Source organism: Anopheles funestus, chromosome X (assembly GCF_943734845.2).
Source record: "Anopheles funestus chromosome X, idAnoFuneDA-416_04, whole genome shotgun sequence".
NCBI lineage: Eukaryota > Metazoa > Arthropoda > Insecta > Diptera > Culicidae > Anopheles > Anopheles funestus.
The window spans coordinates 15,674,293-15,696,000 of record NC_064597.1 but is presented as its reverse complement, the minus strand read 5'-3'; the positions used below and the strand labels follow the sequence as shown (position 1 = coordinate 15,696,000).

The window sequence follows — 21,708 nt, the reverse complement described above, 5'->3', positions numbered from 1 at the left end:
CACCATCGGTTGATGACGGTTAACGTGACGATCCACCTAAGACAGAACGCACTGCGAAACCGTTCGGGGCGACACAGTGTGCTACGCAGCGCAGCCCAGTTAGCATCTGGCGCTTAAGCCGGGACGGTAGTTATCGTTCGTCAGATCGGGGATGTGTTACGCACATGTGCGTGTGTGAATGGAAAACTGCACGAAGGTGACGAAATTGTAACGGTGGTACGTGTATCGAGTGTTTAGTGTACGACTGCAATCAAACATACGGCGCTGTGTTGTGGAGGGTTGTGCAAAACCCGATTAAGGACCGTTGCCAAAAACAGGTCAAATAAATAGCAAAAAAAAAGATGGACTTTCAACGATCAACGACCGTCACGAGTACGGTCACTCGCATCCCGGAAGATGAGTACGTGAACCCGTTCGTGCTCAAGCTTGATCTAGACGACCCGTGGGAAAGGCGGAAGGTATGTTGTCAGTGGACGGTCACAAATTCGCACAAACCGATAACTTATCGTTCCTTGGCCTTTTACATTGTAGACTTATCTCATGACGCTGCTGGTGCTTCCGCTTCGTGCCGTACTGATGGGTGTTTGTTTGGTGGTGGCGTGGGCGTTCGCCTCCATCGGTCTGTACGGGCTAACCGAGAAGGAGCGCCGTTCGATACCTATTTCCGGCTGGCGACGGTAGGTAGCGGCTAAAACAATACAAGAGTAAAAACAAACCCTCCACGTGTTCAGGCACGATCGTAAGGACGGATCACCGGAGAGTGAGACAGATCATACGCACCAGCTGAGTAATCGAACGATACCCACGCCGGTCTCGGATCAGCCGAGTCTTGCTAGACCTTTGTACCGCACGCACGCAACCGCTTGTCGGGCAGTCGGGCGTTATCAGTGTAAAATACGCACCAGCGTGCTGGATTGTATCAATGTGGCAAACACGTTTCCGCCATACCCCACACATTTAACCACGTCATAAACACACACACACACACTGGGAGCAAGAGCGAGACGAAGCTATTTTTAAAACTCTCGTGTCGGAAAGTGGCGTGATCTGTGTTGTGTTCCAACCCATCGTAGAAGGGTGAACCAGACACAACGAAAGCAACAGCAAACACAAAAACAAACAAACCGGCTTTTTGCTGCGCACGCGGTACATATGGTGTGCTTAAACCGCTCGCGCAACGTTACTTGCGCGCGCAAAGAGAAAGGACCCTAATATTGTGCTGATGTTAATTGTCACATCGCGAAAAGATTGTGTGTGTTTGGTTTTTTTGCCTTCTTTTTTCTTGTTATTCATTTTTTCGAGATGCTCTCGCTTAGTTTGTGGTTGAACAATTACAGCAACTACAAAAAAACAACCCCAGTTATCGAATGTTAACACGATGAGTAACCACAGCCGTCTTTGCAAGCATTTACTAGCTGCGCAAAAACGGTTCATACAGACAGCCAAAACAAACGGAAATATTTTTAGTACACTGTGCACAATTATAATGCGAATTAATTTTGCGCCAGCACTTGCCAAGGTTTTCATTGCGCCTTGGTTGGTAGGGAAAGCGAAGGTTGAAGGGAAACACAGAATGAGAAAATATTCAACGCTTAATGCACTAAGAAACGCAAGCTGAAATTGTTGGAAAAAGAGCTTGTTTTTGTTAGATATAGTATTCTATTAGTAATTACTACTATATTTTACCATACAGCTTGTTCTGCAGTATTCCTTATTTAATCTTTATACTTCACTGTAGAGATGAGAAATACTGAGCAAGAGTGAGTGAGTGAGTTTAATCGTGCAAAGGAGTTTATGATTTCAACTCAACACAAGGAGTTTTTATGACTCTTTTACTTACTCATTTACGTTTTTACTCACACAATCTCTGTTCCGATCAAAGACTCACTCCTTGACCTTTGAATGAGTGAGTGAGTAATCACTCTCTGTGCCGACTAATGACTCACTCTTTTGCGTTTCAAATCCCGCAATAAGACTGAGTAAGTATAACCCAAAAATAAATAATATTTCATAAATTGTAACATATGAAAATTTATAGCCAGCCATGAAATACAAAATTTTGAATAATTACATTCAAATTAATTTGGTTTACCCGAAATTGCAGCGAATTTAATAGCTAATCACTGCAGTAGAGTGATTTACCCAAAAAGAGTAACAAAACACTTACTCACTCACTATTGCGTGAGTTGAAACTCATTAGTCATTAGTCGTCACAGAGAGTGAGTGAGTAAAAACCCCAAGGAGTGAGTCATTAGTCCGCAGAGAGAGAGTCAGTGAGTAAATACGCCAATGAGTAATTAAAGGATTAGTTTAGAGTAATATTTTTATGACTCTCAAAAGAGTGAGTAAAACATTCAAATCCTTATAACCACTCTTTCACTCTGTTGCAACTCTCTGAAAAGAGTGAGTATCCTCACTCTACTTCATTGTTCATTGCTTGTCATAATGCGAAAAAGGGTGGACAAGACTCTTATTTATCACAAACAAACTATTTCCAATAACTAAACGGTATAACACAATTTCAGACATAAGTTTCCGAGAACATTAGGCTCCAATTTTAGTCGAGCTGTAAAGATTAGAGGAGCGCTTAAGATAATATTTCTTTAAAAGTCTCTGTTTTTTTCCTATTTATTTAAACAAATTACCATACAGACGTATTGTGGTATATTACATTTTATCAGATTAAGTAACTGTCTAATGCTAACATTATTCGTTGACAGTGAAATGCGTGAATTGACCGCACTGGCGATGCGTTTGCTCTACTTCTTCGGCTCATTTCATCGTATCAAAGTGAACGGTGTGTGTGCGTCACCCCGTGAGGCACCAATCGTCGTCGTTGGTCCCCACTATAGTCTGTTCGATTCGATCGTTGTCGCTTTCTGTGGTCCATCGACCGTGGTAGCGAAAAGTAAAGCCGCAGATCTACCCCTCATTGGCAGTAAGTGTCCCGTTCCCAGCAAACGTCAGCACGTCTACTCAAGTAACCCTTACTTTTAAATTAATATTCCATTCTGTTCGATCTTGCAGAAATAATCGACATCACCCAACCGATCTACGTCTGTCGGGAGGATCCAAACTCACGCCACATGACACGCCATCTCATCATCGAGCGTGTCATCTCAAAGGAGGATTGGCCGCAGATCTTAATCTTCCCCGAGGGTACGTGCAGCAACGGGAAGGCGGTGGTACAGTTCAAACCGGGCGCATTTGGACCGGGATTACCGGTGCAACCGGTGGCGATTCGTTACCCGAACGCGATCAACACGGTATCCTGGACGTGGCAGGGTCCTGGAGTGTAAGTTTTAGAGACTGTTGAACTGCATCCACAACTCTCACAACTTACACGGAACGATTGTTGTTACAGACCGATACTGTTGTGGCGCACGTTAACCTCCTTCCATACCGGGCTCGAAATTAACTTCCTACCGGTGTACTATCCCAACGAGCAGGAGCGTAGTGATGCGAAGCTGTATGCGCTCAATGTCCGGAACTATATAGCCCAGTCGTTGGGAATTCCTGGTACCGAGCATGGATACAATGACTGCAAGCTCATGAACTATATGATCGCAATCGGCATGCCATACTTTGCGTGGAGTCATGATATTGGAAAGATGCGTAAATGGCTTGGGTAATTTTAAATTGCAGTGCAGTTACATTTGTGCATAGCAATAAGGAATCCAATATGGTTTCATACTTACTTGTAGACTTGCTGATGGAAGCGTGGAACAGAATTTGCTAGACCAGTACGGACCGTTTACGGAGAAAAACTCTCACATCTCGTTGAACGAATTTGCCCAAAGATTGAACATTTCCGTGGAGAACGATTCGACGAGAATTCTGTTCAAAATATTCAACAAGGTGAGATAGGAGCAGGGGTTTCATACGAATTTGAAGCTAAATTTTGTTTTTATTCATACAGGATAACGATAGTACAGGAGTAATTGACTTTAGAGAATATCTACTTCTTGCATTGTTTATGTCCAGCATGGGCAAACCAAAACTCGAGCTGTTGAAGCTTTTGTTCAAGGTTAGCTATTCCAAAACAGGGCAAGATCTAGAATATTTTGTATTTATTTTGTCTTTCTTTATCTAGCTGTACGGCGAAGAACAAAATTTGGTTGCAAGAGATGGTCTGTACTTAGCAGTTAAGTATCTATCCTCTATTACGCCGGAGCAGTGCGATCAGCTATTCGCTAAGGCAGACACCACCAATCGAGGCCTCATTACCTTCGGTATAGTAACTGCACGATTTAACGCATCACGTTCCTTTACTGAGCAGCACATTCATTTTGATTATCTTGTAGAGCAATTTGAGCGAAGCATCAACTGTCACCCGATTTTGATCGATCTGCAGGAATTGAACGAACCAAAGCCGTATGCAGCACCGCAGCAAACGCAAACGAGCTAGACGGATCGGACCGGTGCTCGTTATATTGCCAATTCCGCCATGCGTGTTGGCCAGTTTGATTTAATGGTATTAGCGTAATGATAATGATACTGCTACAATAATGTTACTTTGGTTTATTGAGCGTGTAATGCATCAGCGACATGCACGTACGGTGGTTAGCCGGTTTCGTTCGGCACGTCACACTCCTCGATGCGGCACACCAGCGGGACATCGATCAATCGTGGCAGATGACGTGGCGCATGCACTAGTAGGAAATCATCCACCAGCTGCTTACGGTACCGGTGCCAGAGCAGCTCGTTGAGAAACCAACGAAACAACCGTTCGCGCGACGGTTGCCGCTGTTCGAGAAAGATCCGGATGCGGTTCCAGATATTACCACGGTTTTGGGGTTTCTCCAGCAGCCAGTAGCGCGGTATCAACAAACACTGGACGTTGGTGCGTGCGAACACAGCCCTGTCGACCATATGCTCACCGATGCCAAATACTGAACCGCGGCTGTACGTAGCAATGTCCACGAAGTGGTGCTCGAACTTGGTTGACTTGCGTCGCTCGGTTGCAGGGAGTTGACGTGTGCTATGAATGAACAATAAGAATCGTTAGTTAAGATATAAAGCTACGTCGAAAGCTTAGTTTGAATAGAGATAGCACCCAGGTAGAGCAGATTTAATCACACTAATTGTATAATATAGGTACAAATTGTCTCAATGTACTTAGCAAGCAAAGGTTCTACAACGGAAAGATGTACTATGTAAGAGCCTTTACATGAATGGTACAATAATAGGATTTTTACGGAACGGTCACAGTCGTACTTAGGATAGAGAAGAAAGAGTGACGGCATACACTTTGTGTGTTATTTTTTTTTAAATTAATTTTTAAATAATTATAATAATTTTCTCTTCGCTTCCAGTGTATTTTCTCAGCTTTGATGGAGGTCACTAGTTATAGTCTTGTATCACATAGACCATTAAACACTATCAATTCCTGAGGTAACATTAAGGTAAATTAATTAAATGTGTGTAAATTTGAAATCACCCATACGCAACATACCTGGCCGGATGTTCCTCTGTCTGCGGTAGTTCCGCAACCTGATGGCGGCGTCGATGGAACCGTGTAATTTCATCCTCGGTCGGTTGTGCCCTGGACAGACGGTATCGTTTCGCCCCAGTGCGCCGATCCCGGCGCCGATGAAGCCGCAAACACTGCAGCAACCCACACTCACCGCTCAGCATAAAGTGTGCATAGTTGACGGGTGCCTGCCCTTCGACGAACACGGTCTGGTCGGGTTCGAACTGACGGATCTGTGCCCGGTGGCAGCAGTCCCGCCGCTGCTCGTCCGACCACCGATCGAAGTAGGAGAACCGTGCCAGCGCATCCAACAGGTCCTGCCCGTCCGTAGTCAGCTTGGCAATGGACGGCACCGGAACCGTTGTGTGTCTTCCTCAGGACGACGTAGTACTGAGCCCGTGGTTCGTACCCGTATGCTTCGATGACTTCGCGCGTGAAAACCCCGGCCGAGTATGGTCGAGGTTAGGTTAGGCTCTGCACCAGGAACCGATATCGCGTGTGCATTGCTGTACCGGTGAGCGAAAGCTGTCGATGTGAAATTTATGCATCGATCTAGAAGGAAGGGATGAGGTGAGAAGAGGGGGGGGGGGGGGGGAATGGAATGTGACCCCAAAAACTGGGTTGGTAGTGTTCCATGTCGTATCCGCCCTTGAGCTATGGAAACGGTTGGGAATGTGCGCGGCACCCTGTACACTGACGCTCTGTTGTGTGACCACGTGCTTGCCTACATTCGGGCGCTGCCTGCGAAAGCTAAGACGGAAGAAGGGGGCGCTACTATTCTACTGATGCACGGCGAAAGTCACGCGATTTGACGCCACCGCGTGCTATGCTAATGTGACTGGCCATAAACATTGGCGGGATTGCAATAAATAGCAAAACAGCGCGAAGGTAAAGCAAAACAGCGTAAAGGTAAACGCTCGTGCACCTCTTTTCGATCGTTATGACAGGTTAGCGAAGTTAACGATGGGCTTTTTGACAGTCTTGGTACTGGGATATTTAATAGTCCAAATATGATTGCAATTCTATAAACATTATGGTAAAATTATTACGACACATCGAAGCGAGATATAAACCATTTTTACCTGCCAGTTGTCTCAACATTTTCCTTTTGCGTACATTCCACACATTAAATGATTAACTGCTAGGTTTTCTGCAGAGGACCCACTTACCTTTACCGTGCTCGGCCAATAAAACAAACTTAAAAAAGAAAACACTACCCAATGAGCGTCTTATTTAAAGTACCATTTATTTGAGAGAATTCCCGATCGATTGAACCGACCGGCGAGCAATACAATATTAAAGAACTACTTAATAATCTCCTAAGCAAACCTGACTGCGATTCTACGATGCCCAAAAAACGCAACCGCCAGTGCGGTATGCGCCCAAGGGTTACACATCTTATTAGCTACCATCCTTAAAGTGGTTCAAATTTGCTTTAACGCCAACACGCAGTACGTACTATTATTCCTTACACTGCGAATGAATGAATGATGGAGAGCGAAGAGAGATTTGGTGTGGTGAAATTTTGAAGTAGAGGAACACTTCAACGTTCCCGATGCGTGGTGAGTTGCTAGACATCTGTGAAGATTGGCCAATGTTAGACTGACCTTTGTGGCAAATCTCAGCGAAAGGTGAATGATAGTAATATAAAGATATAGAGAAAAGAAAGGAAACGAAAGAAATGAACGATATGAGGAAAAAAAACACACACTCACACAACTACGGCTGGCCTTGCGAGTCGAGCACCGCCGACAGCTGTGACAATAATAAATATGGCAGAGATGAGGTTAGCTAACCAAACTTACGAGCACCACGTGCTCACACGGGCACAGACTGCCTAGCTACATCGCTCTCGCTAACGCGTATTACGAAGGATACGGAGGGTGGATGGTGAGGGAAGTAAGTTCTAGCTCACTTTCGGAACAATAGTTGCCGTTGCTGGTCGGGACTCAGCTTTGCGAACATACGCTGGGAAGAGGCCTGCGGGATACCATGGTTCAGGGCGAGCACCTTCGTGATGATGTTGAAATCTTCCGCCGAGCGGGACGTGATACCAGACTGGAATAGTAGATTCTGGAGATTCTGGCTATCGCTAAGCGGTACGGACGTTTGCCCATTGAATGCGAGCGGTTGCGATGGGCGGAACGGTGCTTGTTGTGGAGGTCCTACATTTAGACCAAAGTTCCCGGTGACCGGTTCCTGGCGGAAGACACGGTTGCGTTGCTGCAACGGTGGCAGCTGCTGCTGATCGAACGGGTTCGGCCCAATCAGTAGTGGTGGCAGCACGGGGAACAGATTGAACGGCTGGAAGGGTTTGAGCGGGAGTGCCTGTTCGCGGGCGAGCTGGGGCGGTTGACTGATGGCTTTCACCTGCTCGACGGAGGTGGTCGTTTTGGGTCCCTGTTGCGACACCTGCTGCTGTTGCTGTGGCGGCTGTTGCGGCTGGAAGTCGACAGCTTCCTTGAAGGGAAGCTGCTGCTCCACCGAGATCGGTATTGGTTTGCCGCCCGGTAAGCTAACACTCGGTATGAACTGTACCGCCGGTCCGGGACGGGGCAACTCCTGGACGAAGGTTGGTTGTGGAGCCTGCTGTTGCTGCAGGGGTTGCTGTTGCAGCGGCAGTGGTTGCGGCTTGAACGGAGGCAACTGTTGCGTGGAGGGTGGTTGCTGTTGGAACTGTTGCTGCTGCTGGAACTGTGCCTGCTGCTGGCGGAAGAGACGTTGCTCCTGCTCAAACCGCTGAATGCGCAGACGTGTCTCCTCCTCCAGACGTTGCTTCTGCTGCTGGAGCTGTTGCTGCTGTTGCTGTATGATGGCTTGCTCCTGTTGGATCTTGGCGCGCAGCAGCTGCTCCTGGGCACGCTGCTGGTTCTGCAGTGCAAAGAGCTGCTGTTCGAGCTGGCGCGTCTTTTCCTCCAATGCGCGTGTGCTCAGGCTGATGGCGGACGGTGGTGCTAGCGGTGCTAGCAGTGGCTGTGTCGATGGGACTGCTTGGATCTGCAGTAGGGGTACGGTGGCAACAGGGGATGGGGCTGGGGCAGATGCGGCCGCACTAACCGGTAAGATTACTGGAGAGGGTTTAAAGTCTGTCGCACCGGGAGATTTCTGCTTGGGAGGTGTTTGGAGCAGTGGGATAACGTTGCGCGGTACTCCGAGCTGGTCCTGCTGCACGGTAAAGGCAGCTACGAGCGGTGCCTGGAATATCTTCACATCTTCCGACTTTACCTGCTCAATGTTTTCGCCGTCCTCGTTGTGCGTTGGGGCGGGCGTTGTCGGTACGGGGATACCCGTCGTCGTTGAAACTGGCGGTTGCTGTGTAGTGCTGCTAGTAACTGGCAGTGGTACATCCGTCGTACCTGCCGTACTCTGTTCTACCGGTGGTACGATCTCGTTTTCCGACTCCAGCTTCGGTGCAGTAAGCGTTGCCTTCGGTTTCGCGATAATAATAGTCTTGATGATTTCGTTCGCATCAGACGATCCGATCGTTACCGCACCGGTGTCACGCTGTTCCACCTCACCCTCGATCGTGTCACGGTCATCCTCCTGTGCGTTAGCCACGAACGTGTGATAATCTACACCGGACGTATCGCGCACTCGTGCATCACTATCCGCCACAGTGCTTTCCTCCAGCAGCTCATCCAAGATGGTGGTCGCAAAGTTTTCCTCCGTAGTGTTAGCATCGCCCAACAGCTGTTCCTGCTTTTCCTCCTCCTGGCGTTCCTTCAGGTGGCGTAAGGCACGCAGGAGCGCTTTGCGCAGGGCCGGGTCGATGTTTAGCTTCCGTTCGGCCGTACCAGCGTCCTTCGCCGCCACAACGATCACCACCGTCAGCAGTACACCGAGCAGTAAGAGTGGTCGAAATATCTGGAATGAAAAAAAAAACAACAAAATCACACAATGCTAGGTACGGAATAAAATAAGATGACGAAAGATAAACAAGAAGAAGAAAACAACACATAACATTCGCAACCGTAAATGGCACGCAGCTCTCACGGTGGGGGTGTGTGATTGTGACGATGAAGATGAAATTCAATCTCGACCGTCAACCATGACATGAAGTGTTGCTGGCCAAAAATGTTCGTACACATCCGGTGCACAGTGGTGCTGGTGGTGTTCTTTTGCTGTTTGCTTCCCAATCTCACTTTCGCCCGGTCCCATCCCAAACGCTGAAACCAATGAAGGAAAGATGCGTGCAGTTCGTGGATGTTGCTCCACTGCTTAATGAGAATCTTCTCCAAATTTTCCCATGTGACTTATCTCAGCAACGTCGATCGGAATGAATCGTTCGTATGCTTACGCGACCATAGCATGAAGCATGAATTCAACCATCGTGTGCGTGAAGCACGAACGACTAGGTAGAAAGATAATAGCCAGCACGGTTTGCTTTGAAAGGTTATATCATTCACCATTTTTAGTATACCGCTTAAGTAGCAGCTCTTTTACATTCTGTTGATGTTGATGGGTTGAATTCTGAAAGATGGCTTGATGTTTTTTTTTTCTTGCTAAGCTAAACGAAACCATTCCTGCTTATCGATCATTTAGTACTGTTGACCGTTTTCTGATGGACTACCTGTGATTATAACCGTGGCGTATTTAATCAGCTGAAAGTGTTTTATCTTGTCTTTCCTTTTTTTTATCATTCAAACCCGCACACGATAGCTAGCACCTTCAGATCATTTCAGCCACGAGCGACACTGTATATTTTGTGGGGAGGCTCTACGACACTTTCCCAACGCAAAAAAGGTACCATTTGCAGAATAAAAGCGTGATGATTTGCTGCAAAAAAAACCCTAGGGTAAATAGTAAAGCGCAATGCAGCAAAATGCTAATACCGCACATTAACTCTGCCGGTTAATCATGGTATAGTTTGGGCCGAAAGCTTCGCCAAAGATTGGCTCGTGTAGCTGAATTAACCATCTCGAGCATTCGGAGGAGGTGTAGTTTGACAGTGCTGGGAGAATAATCGGATAATCTGGCACACTGGTTATTGTCCGCGATGGACCACCATTGGATACCTTATCATTTTCCCACTGAATAAGCACACCACGAACGATGTCTCCCTTGGGTTACGTTAAAAACATAACCAAAAAAAAAAAACATTGCCAAATCGGCACAGATTGGCTTGCGGTGAAGTGTGCACCGTTGGACGGTGTATTAAAATCTGTATAAAGCAAACGGGAAGAAAGGGAACGCACCGGGTAAAATGAGACTATTTTTTTTTTTGGGAAGCGAAATGGATAAGATTGCAAAGTGGCGAACTCTCCAGACCAGTGTGTCGGTACACTGGTGAGAATTCAGTGCGCTTTTGTGACAGTCCCACAGCCACGGGCAGGATAAATTATGGGTTTCGGTGATGACAAGCAGATTCATCGATTGCGGATCGTAGTCATTCGTTGTTGGGTTCAGTAGGAAGAAAAAAAAATTGGCAGCCCGAAGTGTAGCCTAAACGCCAAGTCATTCAACAATTGGTTCAACAGTCAGGCAGTAAGTATACGTTTCATAAAGTAATCATAATGACGTTTTGGAACAGTGCTTTTGCTTTGACTTTTTGCCGTTACCAGGGGAGCAGCATTACTTAGTTTAATAGAGAGCACTTTGATTGGATTAGAAATCCAATAGAAACTTTTGTCTTTTGGTCTGACATTTAACTTCATTTGGGAAACTAAACAACAACAGCAAAGAAAAACAAATGGAAGGATATTTACTTAATGTTGCTGTTATTACGGAGAGTGCTCATTCTTCCCTCAGGGGCAACTCGATTCGATCATACTCATCGTTTCGTACGCTTTTGTGGTAGACACCAGCCGAAAAGCGGATGTATTTGGTTGTTTAGGAAAGTGGTGATAAATTATCACCACTGTCATGTGGTACCATCATCACCATCCATAAACCCGACCCGACAAAGAGCCGTAAATGAGTGAGCGAAAATAGTACCACACTCGTAAAAAGATTTGCACAAACAACAAAGTCAGCTTCGTTTGTTGATGACTGGCAACGGCAGAAGTAGCGGAGAGCATAACGATACAGAAGACAAACTGTTTGGCTGGGGTTTTTTTTAAAGCAACACAACGACAACAGCGCAAAACCACAGTGAACTTTGACCAGCAAAGGGAGGGAAAAAGAAAGCCAAACCAGCCAGTGATAACTCACCGTGTGCCGCGTCGATACCAAAGCATACGGAGGACTCATTGATTGTATTCAAATTTAGCCTCACTTCAATTCCATTGCCTCCCACTCGAGTACCCACTTTACGTAAGCTCATCTCGTTCCATCGACAGCTACGAAAAATCGAGTATCGGCTCCGTGGCCCGCTGACTCCACACCGCAGAAGGAAGAGCCAAGTTTTCTTTTTGCATTTTTCTTTTCATTTCAATAAATTTTCTACTACTTCCTGGTACCGAAATCCGTCAGGAACGGTGGTAACGTGCACATGAACAGCAGCATCACCGCACTCACATACACGCGGATGCCTTCTGCATGCGATGCGGGACGAAAACGAGCAGCAGGTAGCTATTGTGTGTGGTGTGTGGATCAAATGTCTGCTGGGTTTTCGACGTTCGGTTTGCGATCAGGTTTCGTGGTTTCGATACCAAGACTTGACTCTTCTGCTGGAAGCATATGGGAAGATGGTACGCGATGAACTTTCTCCCGTTGCACACGAATAGCGAAAGAATGGGTAGCACGAGGAGGAGAAACAGGTAGATCGAGTCGTTCGATTAATGATTACGTTTATCTTCCTGGTAGGATTAAATGGCTGTTCATCAATGGTGCATCGTTTTTTTTTTCGTTGCTTCCGGTGCGACTGGTATTCACTAGCACTGCCGTCGTACGAACATAAACATAAGTCATCGGTGTTTGACTTGGTACATCGGAAAAAGAAGAAGGCAGAAAAAACACAACCCAACCCGCCGCCGTTTGATTGTCAGACGATAAAGGATGTTGGAACGTGTTTATACGTCTTAGTTTGACGTTTAAGTAGCTACCCATCGCGCTAGTAGCAGAAGCTCAATATGTCAACAATGTATTGTCAACCGATCATACTAGAACAGCGCACGAGGGTTAGCAGCAATGGACAATCTGCGGGCAGTGGACCTGATTGTACCTGCATGCTGTCATAATTACGCCTATTATTTACCAACGCTACCTCATGGTGCACATCACCACACCTTACGCCATAGGGAGTCGACTTTGTTGTCGACGCTGGCTCGATCTGCATTTCCATCTGACGGTGGGTGCCGTTCGGGTCCGTGTCAATTCGGCGAGAAAAGGTTGAAGAAAAAAGCTTTTCTCGCCCCATCCACCGCTCTCCCCTCCCCCAGGTTCCCCATCAACCTGGTGCCCGCGTGTGAGATAACGCTGCTGGCACGCAGCTGGCATTCGTGAGGCTCAATTAGCGCACCATCGATAGATGTTACACATTCCAACCGGTACTTTAAACCACCGACCGGTGATCTACTCGTTGCTCGGGATGAGATTGACTTGCAAGTCAAGAAGGGGGGGGGGGGGGGGGGGTGCTTTTTTTCTAAAGTCCGTTTATTTAGTTGGCCGTATACCGGCACGGTAGCGGCCCGGGAAGCGCTGCAGCAGCGTGTAAATCTTACCCCATGCAAAGCTAAACAAACGAAGAGCCATCGTTAGATAATTCACTCATTAGGTAATAAAGCACCGTTCACGATGCCACGGTTTAACGGTGACGCTTTGGCTTTAGCGTGAGGTACACGTATGATCTACACACGCCTGCACGTGTCGATTGGATGCTTCATTGCTGTGATTATTCATTCCCTTGTTTGTTTAGCGTTTCTTGACAGCCGAATGTGTCGAACGGATTGATCGAGTGTGTTGTACACGGGATGTGGGTGTGTCCCTGCTTGGGGGGGTGGGAGGGGGGGGGGGGGGGGTTGGGAGGAAGATAATTTCTCTCACTCGCTGCGTGACTTACGGTACAAAAGAACGTGCCGGGGTCTGACCACCGTCCATAATGTCAAAAGCTTTCCATCTTTAAGACGTATGTACCGGTCAGCTGTTTTCCACAGCCGTACCGTGTCCCGGGGGTCAAAACCATGTGCAGCGGCAAAACGGCATCATCATCATAATCATAGCGCAGCCCACCACCCACTCAGCATGGCGCGCACCACACCCAGTGCTCAAGCACACTTTTATGACTGTTATTATCATAATTCACAGTCTCGGGTGAACCCCCGAGGTATTTCGAGGTGTCTCCTTCAGGTCGTGTACACTCTACATCTCTAGCACGGTGGGAAAGTTTCCACCAGTTTCACCAACTTTGCCGTGCCCACATCCACCGTCGAGACATCTGCCCAAAAACACTCGTGTACCGGCTCGTGGCTGTTGATTGATTTTGATTTATTGTGCACCGCTTACGTCACCGAAAGCTAAACAACCACAGCAACAACAACACCAACAACAGCAACAACAAAATGAAATAAATCCAACTGGTCACGTACCGCACCACAGCACTGGCCCGTCACTAATTTTTAACGAGCTGTTTATGATCCACGTGGTTTCGCGTACCGTTCATACCTCCTGCAACATTCCGGACCGGGTTGTCGCGCATGTGGCACATACATTTCATGCACGCGAATCCGAGAAGAAGCAACACTAGCATACACATGCTAGGCACGGTGGGCGAAGATGGCCAATCTTTGGCGAGAGGGAGGGATTCACACATAAATATTTAGACGCAATGAAACACAGCTTCCCGCAAAACAGAAGGGAGAGAGAGAGCGGGAGAGAGAGAGAGAGAGTGAAGCGACCCATCGTAGGAAAAGCATAGTGAACGCACGTTATGAAATTGTATGGAAAATCTAAGACGCAACCCGCGCACAACCGATTTCGGACCGATTCGGATTTTTCTTACGCACCGTACGAAAGTTACGCGCACACATCGCGCTACGTATGCCGGGTATGCGGGTTTTATATGTTTGCGTTTTTGCCATTAAATCTCGTATTCGATTTGTCTTGAATTTAAACAAAATTGGTTGCGTGCGGTGATGAAAAGTGAAAGTGTTTTGTTGTTGTTATTATTATTCCTTCGCACTCCCCTCACCGAGCATCGTAAGGGATGTAATGAGGATCTTATTAGGGTGGTTGTTGTGCTTAGGTTTAAGCTCGTGTTTGAAGAACAAGAAATTGGGAGGGAGTAGATTCTTAAAACGCAGAAATAAACTGGGAGCTTCTACAAAAATTAAACAACTGGTGGCTTTTCGCTTGAAAAACAAAATCAAAACGTAGATAAAAATGATCGTGTGTGTGTGTGTGTGTGCATGCGGGAAGCTTTCACTCTGTTCCTCTAATAGCCTTTATTAAACTTTCAGAAGGGCTGTGCAAGAGCCCATGACGATCATTTCACGAAGAGACGAGCTTGATGATGATATGATTTTTGTTTATTAACATTTTTTTATCCTTCCTTAATTCCCACCCCTAAAGTGGTTCATAATTCACAGAAGGCAGTCCGAATCCAATCCGAGTCTACCTTAATTACCTCAGCGTTTGTTAGGAATAGGTGAAGAAGCAAACGGACATACACACAAAGGCAAGTCCCCTGTGACCTCTGGAGGAGAAGGTGAAGTTCCCTCGTAATCCTCTTGGAACTCTTGGTGCCCGGGGATATAAAACGCCAAGCATTGGGTCTCGCCCCAATATACGTTGAAAGAAAAAAAAATGTAAACGATAAACTTTACGAGCATCAGTGTACACCGCGGTCGAACATCTTCAAGCGTCCTCACTGTCTGGTACGAGCCCTCCGGGCTGCATCCACAGTAGCCCTGGAAGGAGTACCTCTTGGTGAAGTGAGTCTTATACCACTTACGGTTCAAGTTCTGCCTTACCGTGTGCCGCAATATTGCCTATTTAGTCGTCTCGGTAAGAAGCCCCAATGTTTGACATTTTCCCGGCTTGAACGTGACCTCACTTCCCCGTTCCCGTCCTCTTACCGGTGTCAACCGATGGGCAAAAGAACTGGAAGCTGGGATGTCTCCTTGCGGTCGGCCGAACCATTCCGGTGGAGATCAAAGTGAAGTTACCAACGATAGACTCTTTCTCCCTTTTGCTTGCAGGAAAGCGCATCCAGCATCTTCAATTACCGGTCAAGCGAAGGTGATACACGTGGGCAACTATCTTTCCTTAACTTTAAAAAAATAAATAAAGTCAAAACCATTCCCGGCGAATACGCGGATCTTCTCCGGTAATTTCATCGCCTACGTTTACACGACACTTTTGCGACACGATGTCATCTTCATTCGTAACTTTCTCCTCCTTCTGCTTTCCCAATTCTGCGCCCTTCCTTTCGCACACAGCGCGGCAACGATGGCGACACGATGAAGATCTTGGAAAGTGGAATCCTTACCGCGTGCGTGTGTGTGTGCGCGCGTGCACTTTCGCCGACCGGGTTCTTCTCGGGTTGTTGTGTCTCACCCGATCGACAAAACACTCGAGCCACTTTTTAATGCTAATTCGGAATGTCCATAACCAGTGCCGGATGTGGGGAGATGCTGACATTAAAATTGTTGTACAAATATTCATGAACGGGTCGGGTAAGGTTTGCCGAAGGTAAGCAGGATTGAGTTACATCCGAGATATTGGTGGACATCTGAAAGCTGCCAAATGCGGCACTGTAAACAGTTGAAGCTATAGATGGAGAAGTCCAGCTGAAGGTATAAACACCTCATGATTATCTTAGATATATCTAGTAGCTGAGATAGCGTCTAAGCAACTGTGACTTCTAGATAATAGCTTGTAAGATAAAAAAAACTTAAATGAGATGTCATCTCATGGTAGCCCTTTTATCCGCAATCGGTCATTGACATTGACAGTCTTCATCTTCTTACATTTCTCATCTTTTTCTCTCTCCTTGCGACACAAAGTTTGATTCTTCCTTTGGTGAAACTCCAATCACTTTCCCTTTAATTTCTTCCCCAATAATATGCTGCGGAACATTCTCACCTGGTTTATTGATGTGTCAGTGAAGGGGGAAAACACACACACACACAAACTTTTAAGCTGGTTCAAGGTCGAGCTAAAATTAAATTCGTTCTGTTCCGATTTGGAGGTTTTATTTGCGTTGCATCGTGAAGCGTTTGAAAAAAATGGATCTTCCCGCTTCCTCTTTCCTTGCCGTTCGTCCGCTTTTAATAGCCATATTTTGATCATTATCGATCTAACAATGGTATGCAAATGAATGTAGCGGTGCGGAGGGAGGGAGAGTGAGAAAGAGAATTTTGGGGAGAAAATTTTTCAATTCTAGCTGCTTGTTCAATGTTTGTGTGTTGAATTGATTTTTTTTTTGTTTCCATTCTATCGTTTAGCTCCCTCTAACTCATTCCTTGTCGCTTTTTCTTGCTATAAGCATGCTTAAAAATTGTTCCCACGGTCAGAGACACAAACACACGAAAAAACAAAACTCTACTCGGGGGGGAAGTGGGAGGGGGATGGAGAGGGAGGGAGTGAAAACCCATGACGGTCGATAACTAAACGTAAACTTTCTCCATTTCGTTCCACAGCAAAACCGAAACGTGAGATTAGAATGAAAACGAAACACAACTATTGGTCGGTCCCAATTTTTGGCTGAGCAAGGCAAGCCCGCAGTAAAATGCATCGTCATTCGGAGAAAATTTCATTTGCCCGCTCACGTGCTGCCAATAGAAAAGGGTTGGTAGTGAGGGGTTCTTTTCTTTTAACTTCTATAGCCATCATCATCCGTCTCGATGTTTAATAGCTTGAAAACGCGTCAAGGCGAACGGAGGAAGAATTTTAGAAGTCAAAAAAAAGAAAACCCAACACAGTGGTTTGCATTTAAGGGTGTAGAAAATTAAACACCCCCCCCGCCCCCCAAAAACAGCTTTTACCAGTAAAATGTGCTTAAGTCTTATTATTATCTTTTTTTTTTTGAAGGCTTCTTTCACAGTTCCTTCATTTAGCAGAAAATAAGAATAATAATGACAATACCTGTTCATCAAACCAAACTGCGCATACCGTGCGTAATGATGCATCACAGACGTGCACATTTTTCACACATTTCCACCAACGCTGGGTTGGCTGTTTTGTTTGCTGCTGTTTTGTTGCTCACTTTTGTTTCTGCCTGGTCGACTCGGTCATCCCGAGCAAACCATCCCTCCCTCCTCCTCCCCACCAAAACCACCCTACCCACCCCACTGATGTGGCACGCGAACATTGGACAAAAGCGTCATACGTCACAATTGCGCTACACTGCACACGGTTAAGCTCCCTGTCGCCCTGCCCAAAACAAAAGCCTCGCGCGTGTGCGTACGTTACGAAATTGTGTGTGTGTGTGTGTTTTTATTTTTTTTCTTACCGTACGTAAAACTACGCGGTTCACACTGAGAGCGTACACAGTGCATGATGCTCCAGTAGGGGCCTGACCTTTCGCTTCACGAGTCACGCTAATTATGCGATTGAGATGTGCCTGTTTTCATCTTCTTCATTGCGACGCGTAAGGTGAGTGTGAGGGCAGGAGGAATTTCTATGATGCTTACAACGATGTTAAATCATAAAGCATCGCACCCGTAACAACGACCCATCAGATTCCTCTTGTTTGCCACTTCACGGGTAATGATTGCTTCCGAGATGAGATTAGGGGATCCTTTTTTTACTGAACGAAAAGGTTATTGAAGGCGTTATGGACACAACAAAGTTATGGGAAAATTCTAGTACATCAATTTTTGGCAACAAATTTGACCTATTTTAAAAAGTACATTAGTAATTAACTAACCAGAGATTCAATGAAATTGCAATCCAATTAATTGTATTCATTTTTTTCTCATTTAAAAGCTTTTCTTTATGGGCGACGGTTAAAGTCATCTGCTTTCTCGTCCTGTTGCATAACGCTATGCCGCTCGAATGCATCGTTGTAAAAGTGGCAGGTAGCAAATAAGAAAAAAAACACATTTCAACAAATGACTTGCAAGTGATGAACCTTAATCCCACTTTTTTTTTATTTTCCTTGTGCAGATGTACCATCGTTGGGGTGTTTGATCCGCTTTTCATCGTCTTTCGATTGCCCTTTTACGTTTGTTCCCGTATGACCCAACCGTGAGCCTTTGCGCCGATCCACAATTTACACCCGGTGCAGGCTCCGGCAAGCCTGCGCCATACAAGGGCGCATTAGAAACCGTGAAGAATCGAACCCGTGCATGGAGATGAGCTACGACAAGAAACAACATACGACGAAAAAGCTCGTTTTGTGAAGGGTGAAGAAGAGACAGAGAGACAGAGAGAGAGGAAATTGAATTGTCTTTTACACCAGACGCGACTTCTAACGGCTGTCAGCTTCGCTTTAAATTCTTTCCACCGAACCGAAAGGGTTAGGGAGAAAACGAAAATTAAGAAAGCAAAACAACCGATCCATTCGTTTTCGGGGGAATACGTCGTCGACCTCTATCAAGATGTTCGGTAGCGCCAGTAAAAACGATCCGAAAAAACCGTCAGGGTTCGTCGCCTGCGGAATGAGTCTTTCCTCTCGCAAGTAGCAAATCGTTCCTCGCGGTCCTTTACAACGTACGGCTGCTGTACGTTTGTCATCGCATTCCTACCGCTAGAAGGATGCAGTGTGCACCAACAAAGCCACCCATCTGAATGAAAATATCCATTTAGTGGTGGAGGTGTGTGTGTTTTTTTTCATCGCTTGAATAAACGACTTAAAAGGGCTCTGCCTGCCCGTGGCTAAGGGTTCAGCGTTTTAATACACCCGTATCACCCCAGGCAAATGCCTACGGAACCGAAACTATCGTTGCAAAGAAAATATACTCGCGCATTCCGAACGTCACGAAACAGTCATTTCGTCTCCTCTCCCTCCCCCAACCCGCCCCTCCTCGTAAGCATCGTGAGCCGAAAGGGATAAGTGTACAAAACCTGCACATTTGCGATCGATTTGCGTCAAATGTCAACCGCAAATGGGGCGCACAGTGCTGCGGTTTGTTGGACTTCTATTCCACCTTCGGGTGGTTATTGTTTGGCGGTGATAGAACCGAATGGATAATTCATGGGAAGGAAAAGTTGATACTTATTACGGTCGCAGCATCACCGCCTTGCTGGTTTACACGATACAAAACGGAAGCAAACGTGTGAACGTACTTCCGTGTGGAATGGAAAGAGGGGAAAAAAGGTGAAAAAAGAAGGGAAAATTTTTGCAAATGTAGCTCGAAATTGATTAATACCTCTTGAAGCGTGAAATTGGTTCCGACGGTAGTGATTACCTACGATGTGGTTACATTTGAACAATTTTTTAATAAAGAAAAAGGGGTTTAAAATGACAGAGAAAAAGAGCGGAGTTCATAAACAAACAACGAAAGTGTGTCGGGAGCAGGAAAAAGAAACTACCGTAATGAGACATGCAAAATGTTCTATTCTTACTAGACAACAGAAACTCAGCACCGAAGCGACTTAAGGTTCGTCGCTTGTTGAGTCTTTCGTTTTTGCCAAAGTTTTCTATACTTACCATTTTTAACGATTTTGTGCTGGTTTCCCTTTTTTTCGATTCTTTTCTCTGCACCTAGCACTAGATGCACTTTCTAGGTCGGGTTGAGCACGTTGATGTGCCGTTTGATCCCGTTGATAAGACCGTTGAGGATGAAGCTGCAGATGAAGGTGTTATAGCACCGCGCTACGACAAATGTTTGTTCTAGTTCTTTTCGCTCACGAAAGTTAGTTCGAACACTTCTAACAACAACCGAAAAGACACTCACTAAAAGCACTGTAATTAACGTCAATTTCGCTTTCGGGAAAAGAAATATTTCCGTTTCTTTCAATCCACGTGTTTTAGTTCTAGGTTAATCGTTCGACTCCGCCAACCGTACGGGAGCCGCTGCTTGTACGCATCCCATATACCACCACGATCTCGCACAAGGCACGCACACACAATGGACCCTCGATTTCGCACCTAATCACGGTTTAGGTCCTTAAAATGCATACACACAAACACATGACACACTCGCTTAAAGATGTGGAAGATGTTTGCTTTCCCTTCGCTTTCAGAGCTGCTTGCACGGCGAACGTCAACGTTCGACTGAAACGGTTACCCGGGTGGGCGAGAGATTTTTGTTGCTTGGGAACCGCCGTTCCCCACCCCTTTCTTCCTAGCCTGTTGATCCATTCGTGCACACGCTGGGAAAAGTATGCAACGAGTCGCAAACGTTGGCGCTGTACATGCGCCCGAAAGAGCGAACAAGAGAGGTCGTCTCGCTGCAATCTGCTGCGCGCTTCACGAACGCGATGCTGCGTTTGGAACCGGTCAGTTGTTTTTTTTTAGGGAAGGTACACATTTTCACGGAGGGTGGCATCTGCTCAAGCAATCGGGCCCGTGGCCAGACCGCTGGAAAGCCAGACACGGGTCAGCAAAGGCCTCCGTTTCCCAATTAAGCGCTACGGATTCACGTGCTGGGTGTGGTTCAAATTGTTCGGATGTGGTTCGGATTGATGGCTCCCGCTTCGAGCACGATCATGATGCGTTTGGTTTTGTATGTTGATGTCGTTTTTTTTTATTTTGCTCGTTTCGTTTGTCGTTTCTAACTCAATCGTGGGCAAACCATTCTTAGTTGTGGTGCGTTTGAGCGACCCGCTTAATTTAAAATAAATTATTAGCTGCATAAACGAGCGCGGATGGTTGGAAACTGATCCCAATCAACCATGTTTAGAAATCTTTCACCAATTTAGTGCTTTGTTTCGAAGAAATAAATCTGTTTTAAAAAGGTAAAGATTTTTAAATAATTTTGTTTGGGTTCGTCGCTTATAGTTTGGCGTTGAAGTCTTTCGTTCATTTCAAATGTATACAAGGTAAACCACCAAATCGGCTTATAACTAGCCGTTTTGTTTTAATTTCAGATGCATTTTTACGCTTTAAAACCATAAAAGCCATCCGTTATGTATCTGACCGTGGAAATTGAAGGGAAAACCGATCGATGAACAATTTAGACGAAAGTGCTGTTTGAAATTAACGCAGCATAATGTGCGTATGTGTTACGTTTGTACTTTGTTTGTTTGTCAAGGCAGGCGTCAAATGCTCGAGATTGTTGCCAATTATGCCCATTAGATGCGGAGACGCTCCGATCCGATCTGAATCAGGCGAGGCACCGTTATTGCTTCACGCCTTCTGCGCTGCTGCCCCAAGGTTCGTTGTTGATCGGGTTTTAGGTGTAAATTTTTTCACGCCACCAACAACAACGACAACAACGAAAAAACACCCAAAACGGGTCCACTTTCGT

At 46.1% G+C, this 21,708-nt stretch overlaps 3 protein-coding genes across 3 annotated transcripts; 1 reads left to right on the top strand and 2 right to left on the bottom strand.

Moving 5' to 3' along the window:
- On the top strand, positions 1–4,553 carry LOC125770895 (lysophosphatidylcholine acyltransferase-like). The gene is made up of 9 exons (XM_049440960.1): positions 1–458; positions 532–677; positions 2,721–2,938; positions 3,028–3,295; positions 3,365–3,628; positions 3,705–3,858; positions 3,920–4,027; positions 4,094–4,232; positions 4,305–4,553. The coding sequence occupies exons 1-9, from the start codon at positions 342–344 to the stop codon at positions 4,406–4,408; spliced, it is 1,518 nt and encodes a 505-aa protein (XP_049296917.1). The 5' UTR covers positions 1–341; the 3' UTR covers positions 4,409–4,553.
- Positions 4,554–4,561: 8 nt separating this feature from the next.
- LOC125762377 (uncharacterized) lies at positions 4,562–6,574 on the bottom strand. Its single transcript, XM_049424395.1, has 3 exons — positions 6,556–6,574; positions 5,447–5,846; positions 4,562–4,981 (listed from the first exon to the last, which is right to left on the bottom strand). Exons 1-3 carry the CDS (start codon positions 6,572–6,574, stop codon positions 4,564–4,566), a joined length of 837 nt encoding a protein of 278 aa, XP_049280352.1. The 3' UTR covers positions 4,562–4,563.
- A 126-nt stretch (positions 6,575–6,700) lies between these two features.
- LOC125770850 (putative uncharacterized protein DDB_G0271606) lies at positions 6,701–20,544 on the bottom strand. Its single transcript, XM_049440888.1, has 2 exons — positions 19,947–20,544; positions 6,701–9,337 (listed from the first exon to the last, which is right to left on the bottom strand). The coding sequence occupies exons 1-2, from the start codon at positions 19,947–19,949 to the stop codon at positions 7,385–7,387; spliced, it is 1,956 nt and encodes a 651-aa protein (XP_049296845.1). The 5' UTR covers positions 19,950–20,544; the 3' UTR covers positions 6,701–7,384.
- Between the last annotated feature and the right edge of the window lie 1,164 nt (positions 20,545–21,708).